Source organism: Leptopilina heterotoma, unplaced genomic scaffold (genome assembly GCF_015476425.1).
Source record: "Leptopilina heterotoma isolate Lh14 unplaced genomic scaffold, ASM1547642v1 Lhet_120, whole genome shotgun sequence".
Classification (NCBI taxonomy): Eukaryota; Metazoa; Arthropoda; class Insecta; order Hymenoptera; family Figitidae; genus Leptopilina; species Leptopilina heterotoma.
The window spans coordinates 1,794,273-1,810,135 of record NW_025110838.1 but is presented as its reverse complement, the minus strand read 5'-3'; the positions used below and the strand labels follow the sequence as shown (position 1 = coordinate 1,810,135).

Here is a 15,863-nt window from a genome sequence, read left to right as displayed (position 1 = left end):
TAGTCAGCTCCAAATGGTAAAAATTCTTTTAATTCCCCCACAAGTGGTACAATCAACGTTTAGTCAGACTTTTTGTGCCTTTAAGTAGCTAAAGATCATTTTCGTCAGATCAAAATGTTTTTTACCAAATAAATAATTGTTATAAACATTATAAATATTTATAATATAACAGTTAATATTTATAAATAAAATAAATTATAAGTTATATAAAAATTATATAAACTATTATAAATATAACAGTTTTTCTAAAATATCAAATTGAGACAAAAAATGATTAAAAAAAAATATTCATTTTAGTTTCGTAGCTAAGAATAAATATTTATTTTGATTGTCCACATCTTTAAAAAAAAAAAAAGTATTCTTTCACCATTGACTTAACAATTATTCACAGTTGGTTGAATATTTTACGTGTTTTTATATCCGGCCAAAAATACGCGGTTTTTCCTACATTGCGGGGTTTTGCAGAGGAAGAAAAAAAACTAGAATGAAAAAGAAGGAAAACTGTTGAAAGTGGAAAGAAGATATGTCAGGAAAGTTGATGTTTGCAAGAAGCACTTAGAACTTGGACGAAATTCCGTTTCTCTGCTCAACATGGTAAGCAATTTCTCCATCTCGGATGTAATATTCCACTGTACGCTTAGTTTGACTTTGGACACTGAAAACTGGAAAGCATCGACATAGTTTCCGACAGCGGTTAGGTTCAGGGCTCGTCTATCTCTCTCTCTTTGTCTGTTTCTCTCTCTTGCTCACTCTTTCTGTCAAGTTTGTTGGCTTAAAATAAGTTTATAATGGTCACATGATCTCTGAATTCGTATACCGCACGTTTGCAAGTTAGGACTCTGCATATATGTGTATATAGAAGGGCGTGCCAAAAAGGGTTTGTAGAATGTCCTAGAGAGTTGTTGGAAATTTGACACGTTTGCACCACATGGACGGTAGAACTTTGCATATTGCACTATGCCAAAATGGCTCCTACAAAAGACCATCATATACCCCTTTTGGACCCATTAAATTTATGACAGTCGGGACATTATCATTTTCCTGTTTGCTCAAAACTCTTGTTATATACTGTACGGTCTTATTTTCTTTTTCCTAAGGACTTGGAAATTAATTATATGAATTTTAGGTCATTTTCTATTTGACGAGTAGTCTTTTTTTTAGAAAATTAAACATTATTTAAATATTTTTAAGAATAGAATTAAAATGATAAAAGCAAAATTGTATTTTAAGTAGTATAAAAAATTATAGTCGGACAAAACAATTAACTAGTAATTTAAGTAGTAAATAAGGTAATTTTGTAATTTAAGTAGTAAACGTTAATTATAGTCAGACAAAGCACTTAATTAACTACTAATTACAGTAATTTTTTAATTTAAGTAGTAAACGTTAATTATAGTCAGACAAAACACTTAATATTGTGTAAATCTAAGTAATTAGTCAAGAATTTTTATTGTAATTCTGGTAATTTTGATCCAAGTAGTAAAAGGCAATTTAGTCAGATATTCTTGGTAGTTTAAATCTTCGTATTTAGTGGTAACAGTCTGCTTCGATAGAACAAAGGGATTAGAGTTATTGATCTTTTGGTGGAAGTAGTAACGTAAGGTTTTAGACGGACTGGATAAATTCTGTCAATTTGTATCGGTGATGGTAGTCACTTTCCGTAAGAGAAGTTATTTTTTTTTTTATTTGTTTGTAAAGTTTATAGTACTAAAAGTAATAAAAATCTGACTTTTATCCAAACTAAGTAAATAAATAAAAATTGAATAAGTAAATAGTTTAAAAAATATAAATAAAAGTAAAATTAAGTAAAATTTCAATAAGGTCCTTTAAGAAATACCGAAAGTAAAATTTTCTAAAAATGGATCTAAGTAGTGAAAGACAGTTTAGTCAGACATAACACTCTTTGTAGTTAAACTATTCGTATTCAGTGATAAATAGCCAGCTTTGATCAAGCAGAGTGATTAAAACTATTGATCGTTGGTTCAACTACTTAGATAACGACTTCGTTAGACAGGATGAATTCTGTCACTTTGTGTCAGTGGTGCAAGTTATTTTCAGTAAGACACTTTTCAAAGTCTTGTGATATTCGATAGAAGTAGTAAAAGACAGTTTAGTCAGATAATAAAGAAGTTTTTTTCAGAATGAAATGCTTCTATCAGTAGTAGCAGTTTACTTTGGTCAGACATGGGGGTAAAAAATTATAAGTAGTTAAGCTAAGAATTCGGTCAGATTTCATAAGTTTTGCTACTTCATCTCAAATTAATTATTTTCATGAAAATTATTTTTATATTTTTCTGTTTTGCATTTTTTCTTCTATTTTTCTGTAATCTTGATTTGAAAAAGTAGTAAAACACCGATTAGTTCCGACAGGAAGAGGAGTAAACAGTGACAGTAGTAAAACACAGTTTAGTGAGACAGTAGAAGTAGTAAAATACAATTTAGTCAGACAGTAGAAGTAGTAAAAACCAGTTTAGTCAGACAGTCTAAGTAGTAAAAGACAGTTTAGTCAGACAGTCTAAGTAGTAAAAGACAGTTTAGTCAGACATCGAAAGTAGTCAAACATTTTTTACCATCAATTTCATGGTGAATAAAATAGAAAATCAGGATCAGTAGTAAAAGTGAATTATAGTCAGACAGGTTGATAAAAAGCCGTTGTTGAAAATATAAGTAAATAGCAGATAATTAATATAGAATTGCAATATTAAATATAAAATTATAATATAAAACAAAAAAAATAACAAAATTAAAATTATAAAATAAAATATAAAGTTAAAGTATAAAATTATAATAAAAGTAATTTTTATTTAATTATAAAAGAATTGTTTCAAAATAATATTTAAATTCTTTTCAAGAAACTTAACTTCTCTTTCCTCTTTGTTATAAAATAAAAAATAATTTTTTCAGTTTTAAATTATTTCGTTTACCAATAAAGCTAAGAAATTCGATACCTCTCCACATGCAGTTATCGAAAATATGAGAAATAAAGTTTAGAGGGTTGGAACAGTTAATTAAAAATTCATTATGGCTTTGTTACCACATGTGACAGACATCGAAATCGACAGTCGGACGACGATTGTGCTTGTGTGTCGATTGTCACACTTTCAAATTCTGGTCCCCAGTACAAGTATACATATATATATATATTTATATGTATATATTTATATATGTAGTTGAACATTTGAGTTTGATACTCTATCATGTACATATGCATGTTTTGTTTGTAGACGAACTCGAAACACATCCGAGTTGTACCGAGTAAACAGTCAAGTTGATTGGGAATCGACATAGACTGCTTGTTCCCATTGGATCTAATACTTAAAGGGACGTGAACAACAGAAAAAAAATTTCTTTTTTTTTCGCCAACAAATCTCATTCTTTATTCTTCTACCATCATCTATCAGCGCAAATAGTTTGCAATTTTACATTGCTTTCCACTTTCCATCTATTTTTCATCCATTGTCCGCAAAATTTTTTTTTTTCTTCAATTAATTTTAATCCCTTGAATGTTTTTTTCTTATTTGTGAAAGAATAAAAAATAGTAAAAATACTAACTTTTAATTTTTAAAAACTAATTTCTCTTGGTTAGAATTTAAGAAAATTAAAAAATTCAATCTCAATAAATATGATAGTAGATATGATTTGAGAAGAACATATTTCTTGAGAGCCTGCTTAAAAAGTGTCACTATTGACTCAATGGACTTTTTGAAACTTTTGAATTGGAAAAAGTTTAAAGGTCACTGCGATAGTAAACGAGAGAGAGAGAGAGGGAGAGAGAGAGAGGGAGAGACTCAAGGGAGAAGTACTCTAAATTGGGAGACGAAGAAAGAAGTACAAATGATCTTTTTCACAGTTGACGAACTATCGATTTTCCGTGACTTTACTTGTACTCAACAAGCAAGAGTTCTTTCTTAATGTTTAACTTCTCCTGATATTGAAGAGAATCAAGCAATGTTTTTCAATTAGAAACTCAAAAAAAAAAAGAAACCCAACTTTTCCCCCTCCCAATAAAAGTTTTTTTGTTTAGCTAATCGATATTATTGATAAGCTAAAATCACCCCCCCCCCATTTCCCCCTTTTGAAAAAATACAAAAAAAACAGAAAAGGAAGAATTTAAAATTTAATTTTTTGTTTAGCTAATTAATAAGCTAATGTACCTCCCCTTAGAAAAAACAAGAAGGGGAGAATTTAAAAACAGTCTATCGACAAACTGACAAGACTCCAAATTTTCTTTAAATTCTTTAATTCTCGATATAATTTTTATAAAGCAACTATTTTGTGATGGCGATCCAACTGGCAGTTTTTTTTTTCTTTTTTTCGTAGTCCAGTTGCAACTATCTAAAGTGGCGGGTTATTTTATTCAATAATTTTTTTTTTTTTGATCCGCCTCGCGATATTAGACGTTATATCATACAAACAATTATTTCGTATCTAAAAACTGCGCTAAGTGGTAAATTCGCTGATTCCCAGAAGTACAAGTGACACTATTATATGATTGATCATATTTTTTTTTTTTTTTTTTGCGTTTCGCAACATCTTTTATTTCGCGTCAAGATTTTTCCAACCACTGTGTGAATAAAAGGGAGAGGGAATTTAATAATATTTTTCCCCTCCTATTCTTCTTTTTGTACCCTTTCTGCAGATTATATTTTGGCAGTTTATATTCGAAGGCCGTGTGAAAGTTTAAAAAATTGTAATTATAATTGGTTTTTTTTTCGTCTGTATTTCGAGATTTTTTTGCAAAAAAAGATTATTTTCTGAGAAAAGAAAAATTCCTGATTTAGTTTCGATATTTCGCACTGGAGAAACAGGTTTGCAATTTTTTTTTTAAGTTGGAAAAATGTATTAACATTTTCATATTTTTTAACATTAGTTACTGTCAATGTTTAACAATAAAGTTTTTTCGTTCAATTCTTGTTTTATTTAAATTATTATTTGTATGGTAATTAAATTTTTTATTTAAAAGCAAATGGTAATAAAATTCGGTTTTTTTGTTGTAGGGAGAGATTTCCAGTGTCAAAATTCCACGATGAATTTTATTTCTCCATTGTAAGTAAATTATTTTGCTACCAAATAATTTAAGATCAAATAATTTTATTAGTAAATAATTTCACTAGTAAATAACTAAGAATTAAATAGCTTTACTAGAATTAAATTGAGTAATAAAGAATTTTACTACAAGATAATTATGTTAGTAGATAATTTTACTAGTTAACGATTTTACTAGCCGATAATTTTAATAGCAAAAAATTTTACTAGTAGATATTTTTCTAGTAAATAATTTTACTAATAAATAACTTCACTAGCAAATAACTCAGTACTAAATACTTTTACAATCAAATAATTTATTACTAAATAATTTTACTATTGAATAATTTGGTACTAAAAAATAAAACTTCTAAATAAATTAAATTATTCAGTACTAAATAATTTTATTGATAAATAATTTAGTTTTGAATATTTTTGCTAAAAGATAATATTACATCAAAACTATTAAGTAATAAATAATTATACGGTTAAATAATTTTTCTAGTCAACAAATTAGTACTAAAAAATGTAACTACTAAATAATTTTTTATTGTGCTGTAGTAAATAATTTTATCACTAAATAATTTAGTATTGAATATTTTTGATGATAAATAATCTCAAAAATAAGCAATTTATTAATAAATAATTTTACTATTAAATAATTTTTTTAATAAATCATTTGGTACTAAAAAAAGTAACTATTAAATAATTTCAATTATTTAGTAATAAATAATTTTGCTACTAATTAATTAAAATTATTCTGAACTAAATAATTTTAGCGTTAATTAATTTAATACTGAATATTTTTGCTAATAAATAATTTACTACAGAATATCTTTGAAAATAAATAATTTAGTACAGAATAATTTTACGACTAAATAATTTAGTTCTAATTTTTTTTATTACAAAATAATTTCAATACTAAATAATTTAGTACAGAATAATTTTACGACTAAATAATTTAGTTCTAAATTTTTTCATTACTAAATAATTAGGTACTGCTTAAATTATTACTACATAATTATATATTAAAAAATATTTTGCAATACATAATTTTACTACAAAATATTTTTAAAAGCAAATAAGTTACTAAACAATTAACAATTAATTAATTACTTAACAATTACTAAACAATTTAGTTCAGAATTTTTCATTACTAGATATTTTTAAAACTAAATAATTTTGTACCAAATAATTTTTAGTCTAAATAATTTAGTTGTACATTGTTTTATTACTAAATATTTTCGAAAGCAAATCAGGTAGTAATAAATAATTTTACTAGGTACTAAATAATATAGTTCTAAATTTTTTTATTACTTATTAATTTTAAAACTAAATAATTTTGCTCTGAATAATTTTACGACTAAATAATTTTGTTCTGAATAATTTTACGACTAAATAATTTTGTTCTGAATAATTTTACGACTAAATAATTTTAAAACTAAATAATTTAGTACTGAATAATTTTACGACTGAATAATTTAGCACTGAATAGTTTTATTACTGAAATAATTTTAGTAATAAATAAATTTACTCCCGATTAATTTTATTACCAAAAAAATTTTGTAAATCAAGAAATTGTCAAAAATTTTTTCGATAACTCAAATCCAAAAAAAGTATCATTTTCAAAGAACTGAAATTTAAAGAAGAAATTTTCAAACAGCTGTTTCCCCGAGGAGAGAAATTATAAATTGTAATAAATCTGCAGAAAGGGGAAATTTAAGTCTCTCTTTTGTTTTTTTTTCTATTATAAGAGAGGACATGACTCATGACCCCTATACACCTGTTTGAATAACAGTCGCATTATTATTATTATTTATATATGTTATCTTGAGTCGCACGCTGTTGATGTATAATACGCACCGGAATCGAAGGGTCTGGCGTATTCCTCTCCGACTTCTGTGTATTTGTGTGCGTGTGGTTTTTTTCTTTTCTTTCTTGTTTTTTTTTTTCTTTTTTTTTTTTTATAAATGGAGAGAGAGGCGGCGTTGTCGTTTCGCGCGCAGTCGTGGCGGAGGACATCTTTGACTATTCGAATGGTTGGAAGTCGGTCGAACACACGAGGATGGTGGAGAAGCGAAGCGTTTGCGGCTCCCATCGGCCTGCCGATCAGCCGATCGATCCACAAGGGTTGTCACTACTTGTAGCTCTCTCTCTACTTCACTTGGCATGTGACACCAGGTCAATCTCATTTCGCATCTGGAGTCCTTGGTGTTATGGGGGCGTCAACGCTCCAATACACACATATACACACACGCATCAGGAATTCAATCTGCGAAATCTGTACAAAATTATCTTTGATCAATTAAGGCAATAGTGTTATTGTTTTGGATTTGATTAATATTTGTTTTTTCTTTGTTTTACTGAAAAGGAGGAAAAATTTATTTGATTCAAATAATTGATACAGGTACTTTAGGAGTAATTTTGTATAATGTTTAGAGAAAATAAATTTAAATAACTTTAAAAAAAAATAAAGTTAAATTTTTGAGTAGTAAAGGTTCATTTTAGTCAGACGAAATTGCTAAAGTTACTTTAATGCTTCATATCAGTAGTAGAAATTAATTTTAGTCAGACAATTATTTTTTATATCTCCTGGAATTTCATACGAATCTAAATTTTCAAACATTTAAGTGAAAAAGTAGTAAATGATAATTTCTGTCAGACAACAATTTTTTTATTATCGTATTTTTTGCATTTCTATAAGAAAATTTCTGTTTGAGTAGTAAATGTTCATTTTAGTCAGACGAAATTGGTATATTTACTATAATACACGAAATCAGTAGAATCAGTCAGTTTTAGTCAGACAATTATTTTTAAATTACTTTGAATTCTATACAAACGTAAATTTTTAAACATTCAAGTAAAAAAGTAGTAGATGATAATTTTAGTCAGACGGAATTTAGTAAGACAATAATACTGAAAGTCAGTAGTACAAGTCAGTTTTAGTCACTCAATTGTTTTTTATAATCTCTTCAAATTCTATACAAATCTTAATCTTTAAACATTCAAGTGAAAAAGTAGTCAATAATAGTTTTAGTCAGACGAAATTGGTAAAATAAATTTAAAACTTGAAATCAGTGGAACAGGTCAGTTTTAGTCAGACAGTAATTTTGTAAATAGCTTCGAATTCTACACGAATCTAAATTTTTAAACATTCTTGTGAATAAGTAAATGATAATTTTAGTCAGAAAAAAATTTATTATTAATGAATTTTTGTATTTCTATTTAAAAATTTATGTGTGAGTAGTAGAGTTTTATTTTAGGCAAACAAAATTGGCAAAATTAGAGTAAAACTCGATAACAGTATAGTAAAAGTCAATTTTAATTCACCATTATTTTTTTATATCTCTTAAAATTCTATAAATCTCTTAAGTTTTCAACATCCAAGGAAAAAGTAGTAAATGATAATTTTAGTCAGACAACAATTTTTGATATCGTATTTTTTAATTTCTATTCGAAAATTTCTGTGTGAGTAATAAAGGTTCATTTTAGTCAGACGAAATTTCTAAAATTACATTAAATCTTGATATCAGTAGTAGAAGTCATTTATAGTTATAGTAAGACAATTATTTTTTAAATTTCTTGGAATTCTATTGGAAACTAAATCTTTAAACATTCAAGTAAAAACGTAGTAAATTTATTCAAGAATACTGTAAAAACCACCAAAATGTCTTTTTTACCATTTTCTGAATTTTTCTCTTCAATTTTCTATGATAAAATTTCTTCTATGAGTAGTAAATTCTCACTTTAGTCAGACGAAGTGGATAAAATTATAAGAACTGTTATAAGTAGTGAGAATATCGATTTAGTCCTGACTCTACAATGTCTTCCAATTTATCCTTAGTAGTATAAGTCACTTTCAGTCAGACACGTTTTAAATCATTTTTAAAACTACTTTTGAAAATTTTTTTTATAAAAAATACTTTTTAAAACTAATTTATTTAAAAAAAAATCGTTTCGATCAAAGTTTTACTACTTTACAACGTTTTTAACTTCATTTTGATGACATAAGTAGTAAATTGTAGTTACAAATAAATTATTTTGTTATATTAGTAGCACAAGTCATTATCAGTCAGACAGTATATTTTCAATGAAAGTAGTTATTCGAAAAAATTTTATTATATCACTCATCGTTTCGTTTTAAAGGTTTTATTATTATTTCTTGCAAGTCTTTCAATTAAGTTATAAGTAGTGCAAGTAATAAATAGTAAAAGTGCATTTTAGTCAGACGTAAGTAAAAATTCAATATTATTTTCAGTATCAGTAGTAACTAGTAACAGAAACTTGCAGTTAGACTGTCAAATATATTAGGCTCAGTATTAGTAGTGCAACTCAATTCCAGTCTGAAAAATAGTTCAGTAGAAATAGAAATATCATCTTTAGTCAGACAGAGTATTCTAAGTAGTAAAAGTTATTTTTGAAACATAAGGCTTTATTTAAGTAGTGAAATAACGTTTTAGTCAGACCGAATGGTTCAAATTCTTTTAATACTTTTACAAGTGGTGCAGTCAGCATTTAGTCGGACTTTTTTTGCATTATTGTAATTTTCCCTTTTTCAAATTTTTCCCTTTTAAAATTTTAAAAATACGTAGATTCAAAAATACAGAAGTTTTAGCAAAATACATATATGCAAATAATAATTTCACAGAAAAAAAAACACATGGAATTATTACTTCTGACTTTTGATACTACCTAAATCAAAATACACGTTGAATATTTTTCAAGTAAAAAAATACGACCGCAATGCGCCATTTCTCAAAACTAAACAACTTTTATTTACTTGAAAATTCACGATTGTCAGAGCACTTTAAATATTGCTGAAAAGAAAAAAGAATTTTTTCGATAATATTTCAAAACTGTATACACGCTCTTTAGTTTTTTTTTTTTTTTTTTTTTTTTTTTGTAAAGAATTTGTTACAACCCGGCAGCCGTCTGACTAAACTGCTTTATTCTACTTGTGAAACTTTGCGATTACTTTTTAGACTAAAAAAAAAAGTTACTTTTTTTAATAATCGCGTGAGGAAAAAAATGTCCTCTTTTTCACATTTTGACTGTTGTTTATAAAATGTATAAATAATATAAATAGTATAGACTAAATAGTATAAATAGTATTAATAGTAAAAATGGGATATTTTTTACTTTTTATTTCATTTTTTCATTAATTTAAAAAAATGTTTTTTCTGATGAATTAAGAGAATTTTAAATCTTGAATTTTTTAGAGAGAAGAATTCTTTCGATTTAAAATTGCTGACTCACTTATTTTTTTTTCTAAAAATTCGTGTAAGTTGGGAGATAAAAATCAAGTTTATTTCTCACCTCATGCCAGGGAATCGTAGCTGCAGGATTTTTCTTCGAATTTGATCACGACGACTTATCGCTAATCTATTACTGGACGATTATATGAGGCGCGGAAAGCAATACGGCTACCGTCGCTATCAGCGTGAATAACGTAAAGATGATCAAGCAAGTCCTTAAAAATGTTGAAAATATTATTACAATTCACATATTTTAATTTAGTTTTGATTAATTGAGTTTTTTCTTTTTTCTAATTTGAAATATTTTAATTTGGTTTTTTCTAATTTGGATTTTTAAATTCGGCTATTTTACTACAATTTTTTGCTTTTGTTTTTTTTTTTTGAGGGGGGGTATTTACATTTTTAAATTGGGTTACTTGCAACTTTGTTTTTTTTTAATTTAGTTTTTGAAATTTCGCTCTTTTTTTATTTGATTTTTTTAATTTCATTCTTTAATTTCGTTTCCATTTTTTTCCATATTTTACGTTTTGCAATATTCACTTAAAATACAAGAAGAAAACAATTATCAATTTAAAAAAAATGTCAGATATCTAACAAAAAAATGTAATTCTCCGAAATAAAATTAGATTTTCCAAAATCAAAACTTACGAAGAAAACACAAATTTTTTGTTACACTTTCCAATATTATCTCTTCAATCAACGATTTCAAATGTTATAGAGAAAAAATCCTTCATGTTCTACAATCCAAACCGCTGATTACATTCCCCCTTCGAAGATGTAATTTAAGAACTTAGTTTTCAGAGCTGACAGGAAGTCATTGAAACTTAAAAGAATAAATTTGAATACGATTTCAATGTGCGACTCAAAGTTGAAGTGAATTTTTCAATTTCAAATGGTTTTCGACGAGAATATTGTGAATAGATATTTTTTTTCGTTCTTAAATAAAAGATGAACATTTTCATTTATTTCTTTTTTTTTTTAATTTTCCTATGATATCGAGAACTTTTTTTTTTCTTTTTTCTTTTCACCATTTTTTCGTTTAGCCAATTTCTTATAAAAGTTTTGAGAGATGTTATCGTGGGAGGAGAGATAAAAAAAAGGGTCTTTACAGATCAGTATCTGTTAAAATATAAAGACAGAGACAGCTTTACTTGTAAATTTTATAGCTGATATTTTTTTTTTTTTTTTTTTTTTTTGAAAAAATTTGATAGACTTTTCTCGCAGATTTCGCTGAATTTAGTTTAAGTTTTTTGGTCTTTATATTGATTAAACTATAATATATTTTTGTCTTTAATTCTTCTTTCTTTATTTTTCTCGATTTTTATTTTTTCTTTATTTCATTAATTTTGATCTGTATTTCTTAGTTTTTTATAATTATTTATTTTCTCTTTTCTTTATTATTTTTCTCTTTATTTATTTATTCGTTATTTTTTTTAATTTTTTCTTTATTTTTTTATTTTTTCAGTTTTTCTTTCTTTATTCTATCTTACTTTTTATTTTATTTCTGTTCTCAATTTCTCTTTCCTTCTTTATTTTTTCCATTCATATTCTTTCTTTTTTCATTTTCTTTTAATTTTTCTTCTTTTTCTCTACCTTTCTTTCTATTTTCTTTATTTCTTTGTTTTTCTTTCTTCATTTTCTCTTTCTTTATTTATTTATTTCCTGTTTTTTCTCTTTAAGCATTTCTTTCTTTAACTTTTCTTTATATATTTTTCTTTTGTTCGTTTTTCTTTTTCCAAGTTGTCTTTCTTTGTTTATTTTTTCTTCTTCTTTTCTTCCTTTTTTTCTCTATTTTTTCTCTATTATTTATTTATTTATTTATTTATTTATTTAATTATTTATTTATTTTCTCTTTGTTTAATTATTTTCTCTTTGCTGTTTCTTTCTTTAACTTTTTTCTTTATTTTTTCTTTTCTTCTTTATTTTTTTCCTCCATTATTTTTTCATTAATAATTTTTTTCAATAACTTTTCTTTGTGTATTTTTCTTTCTTTCTTTTATCATTTATTGCGTTCTCTTTCCTTCTTTATTTTTTCTTTCTCAATTCATTTTTTTATTTTTTTATTTTCTTTCTTTATTCTGTATTTATTTATTTCTTTATTTTTGCTCTCTTTAATTTTTTTTCTTCATTTTCTCATCCTTTCTTTATTTTTTAATTCTTTTTTTCTCTTTTCTTTTTAATTTTTTCCTTAGAATATTTTTTCTTAAATTATTTTTTTAAACTTTTCTTTATGTATTTTTCTTAATTCAATTTTTTTCATTTTCTCTTCCTTTCTTCACTTTTTCTCTTTCTTTCTACATTTATTTTTTCTTCACTCATTTATTTATTTTACATTTATATTTCTCTCTATATTTTTAAGTAATTCGTAATATTCGTATATTTAATGAAATATTTAACAAAATATAAATTTGTCTATAAATTTTAAAAAATAGTTTAAAAAAAATTTTATTTTTTTAACGTATATTTTATGGATTGATTTTTATAAATTTTAAGAATTTTTACGTTTTTTTAGGGAAAATAGTTTTACAAGCACAATTTGAATAATTAATTATTATCTTTGAGGGAAATATTGTTTTAATTTGTATAAATGTGACAATAATAATATAATTAGAAGATTAAAAAATAAAATATATACCTATCAACGACCATTGCTGCAAATTTCCAATCGCTAATGACTTCGGCTTCACCGTCAGCTTTCTTCATTCGTCCCGTTATGAATTGAAGTTCTTTGAGAATCGTTTGTAATTCCCTCTGTGTACCGCTGAGGGGGAGCGAAGCTGAAGTCTCCTCGACGGTGGCAGGTCGACCAGTCAACGGTGTACCGTACACCGACCTGTTTGTCAAAGGGGTTCTCTTTGAGTTGACTCACAATGAACCTCATGCAAACAATTTTAATTAACTTTCCTTAAAATAAAGCCAAATGAATACCAATTATCACACTTTCAATAATAATACACCATTTTTTAACCCCCCTTCCACTTCCTTTCTCCGCTCATTCTTTTTCTTGTCAATGTAACTTTGTAAATTTTTTTTTCACTCGTTTTTTGAAAAGAAAAATTATTTTATTTTGTTGATAATTTTTAATAATAGTAAAAGTTATAATTATTTTCTGACTTTCTGTTCGCAAAGAAAAAAAATGTAAAAATGAAACAAAAATAAATAAAAATATAAATTTATGAGATTGAAACAAAATTTTGTTTGATAAAAAATTGAAAAAAGCAATTTTTCTAAATTTGAGAATAGTTTTTTGTTTTTCCCCCTTTCCTTTTTTATTTAGATTGTAGAATTTCTCCTCAATTGATGCTCAATTATCGAAAGAATGCTAATTTTCTCTATTCTCCGGAGAAATTCTTCAATAATCAGAAAACCTTTTAGTAGTGAAAGCCACTTTGTGGCATCTGGATGACCAAACTCAAGTTATACTACTGTGAACTCGTGCGATTGCACAAGCCACTCTCTAGATTGATTTTATAAGTTTAAATTTAAAATGCTTTTAATTCAATTGAAAATTATGCACCCCATAAATATCCGATCAATAAATTTTAATCAATCCCATGTCATTCATAATCTCACCTTCTAATTTACTTTAATTTTATTTAATTGGCAACTCTTTCCAGTTTTCACAATAGAAATAAAAATGATAAACGAATAATATAACAATGACAATAATAATAATAATAAAAATAATTAGCAATTTTTAATCTTTGGTCATTAATTGTTTTTATTAATACCCAATTATTGATAGTAATAATAAAAAGAAATTTACTATTATTACTAGTAGTAGTAGTAGTAATAGTATTATTAAATTTATAATAATAATAATCATAAAAAATATTATTATTCTTTAATTATTCTCAGTTATTATTATATTATTTTAATTAATGTTAATAATAATAAAAAATATTTACTATTATCACTATAATATTATTAGTAGCCGTCCTAGTAGTAGCACTACTAGTAGCAGTAGTAATATTATTAAAATTATAATAATAACAATAATAGTAATAATAATAACAAACATTAATATTCTTTAATTATTGTTAGTACTTTAATTATTATTAGTAGTACACTATTACTACTATTTACTATTAAGCAGTACTAGTAGTGTTAATAGTACTAGTAGTTATAGTATTTTAATTATAATACAAATTTATTATAATATTGTTTTATATAGTACAAATAATTTTGGATATTATTATTATCATTATTGTTATTATCATTAGTATTAATAATAATAAAAAATATATACTATTATTAATACTAGTAGTCATACTAGTAGTGGTACGACTAGTATTATTTATATTAGTAAAATGTTAATAATGATAACAAATATTATCTATTGTTGGTACTAGTGTTAGTGGTACACTATTATTACTGTTACTACTAGTACCGAGTGGTACTAGTAGTGGTAGTAGTACGAATAGTAGTAGTTGTAATATTATTGTAATTATAATAATAATTATAATTTATAATACAGATAATTTACTATTATCAGTACATTCAATTAATAAATAATTTTTCGAATAAAAAAATTAGTAGTGAAAAAAAATTGTTTTAATAAAATAATTAGTAGTAAAAAAACTTTTTTAATAGAGTAATTAGTAGTGAAATAGAATAGTAGGTGGTAAAAATTTTCTTTAATAATAAGTGGTAAGTAAAATTTCTTTAAAATAAAAAAATTAGTGGTAAAAATAGTGAGTAGTAAAAAAATAAAGAAATGAGTAGTAAAAAAAATTTTTTTTTCTTAATTAATAAATATAATGTGATGATTGTACCGTATGTAACCGGTAGTTGGATTTGCACTGTTGACACCGCCGTGACGAAAGTCATCATCGATATCTAAAACATTCGCCAATAGACTTTTACTACTCCTCTCTTGAAGTTCGAGTTCCTTCATTCGATTACTCATTAGAATGGTCTTCCTCGTAATTGGTTTACCAGGTCGTGACATTCTTAGAATCCACGGTAACCATTGTAGAAATACCCTTTTTATCTAGAAAACAGAAGCAAAAATAAAATTATTTTTTATAAAACAAAAAAAATATTTTCTTACTTATCTTTTATTTCTCTTTTTGACTCTTTCGTTTTGTTTTTCTATCTTTTTCTTCGCCTTTTTTTTTATTCTCGACAAATGTGTAAGACTTAGGAAAGTGGCATTAAAATGTGAAAACGACTATAGTGACTATTATGGCCTAATACTGTATATTTATATTCATGTATATATAGCTATTTCTTTTATGATCTAACTCGTCGTGAATTCAAAATACCCAGGACTTTTATTATTCGCGTTTTTCTTTTATGCAATACTTTGCTTCGAAAAATAAGGAATGGAGAAAAAATTTACTGTTGTCTTCAAATTTCATTTGAAAATTGACAATTTTATGGATTCTTTGAAAACAAAGTGTTTTTTTTTCTTATGTTCTTTTCTTTGATTAGAGAAATTTTACATTTAGCCAAAATTTGTTGTATTTTTTATAAAGAATATTTTTTCGTACGAAATACAAAATTCAGTCGAAGAAAATTTTTGTCAAATGTAATTTTGTCCTAACAAAAATTTCTCTAATTAAAAGTTCTACTAAATAT

General features: G+C 25.3%; 1 protein-coding gene across 3 annotated transcripts in view; it reads right to left on the bottom strand.

Moving 5' to 3' along the window:
- Positions 1-7,171: 7,171 nt before the first annotated feature.
- Positions 7,172-15,863, bottom strand: part of LOC122510668 (neuronal acetylcholine receptor subunit alpha-7) — a 344,417-nt gene continuing 335,725 nt past the window's right edge. For all 3 annotated transcript variants that reach the window (XM_043625472.1, XM_043625481.1, XM_043625489.1), the window contains 4 exons: positions 15,056-15,273; positions 12,916-13,113; positions 10,342-10,495; positions 7,172-7,306 (listed from right to left, as the gene is read on the bottom strand). In XM_043625472.1, coding sequence (XP_043481407.1) covers positions 10,411-10,495; positions 12,916-13,113; positions 15,056-15,273 — 501 coding nt within the window. In that variant the 3' untranslated portion in view covers positions 7,172-7,306; positions 10,342-10,410. The remainder of the gene's footprint in view (positions 7,307-10,341; positions 10,496-12,915; positions 13,114-15,055; positions 15,274-15,863) is intronic.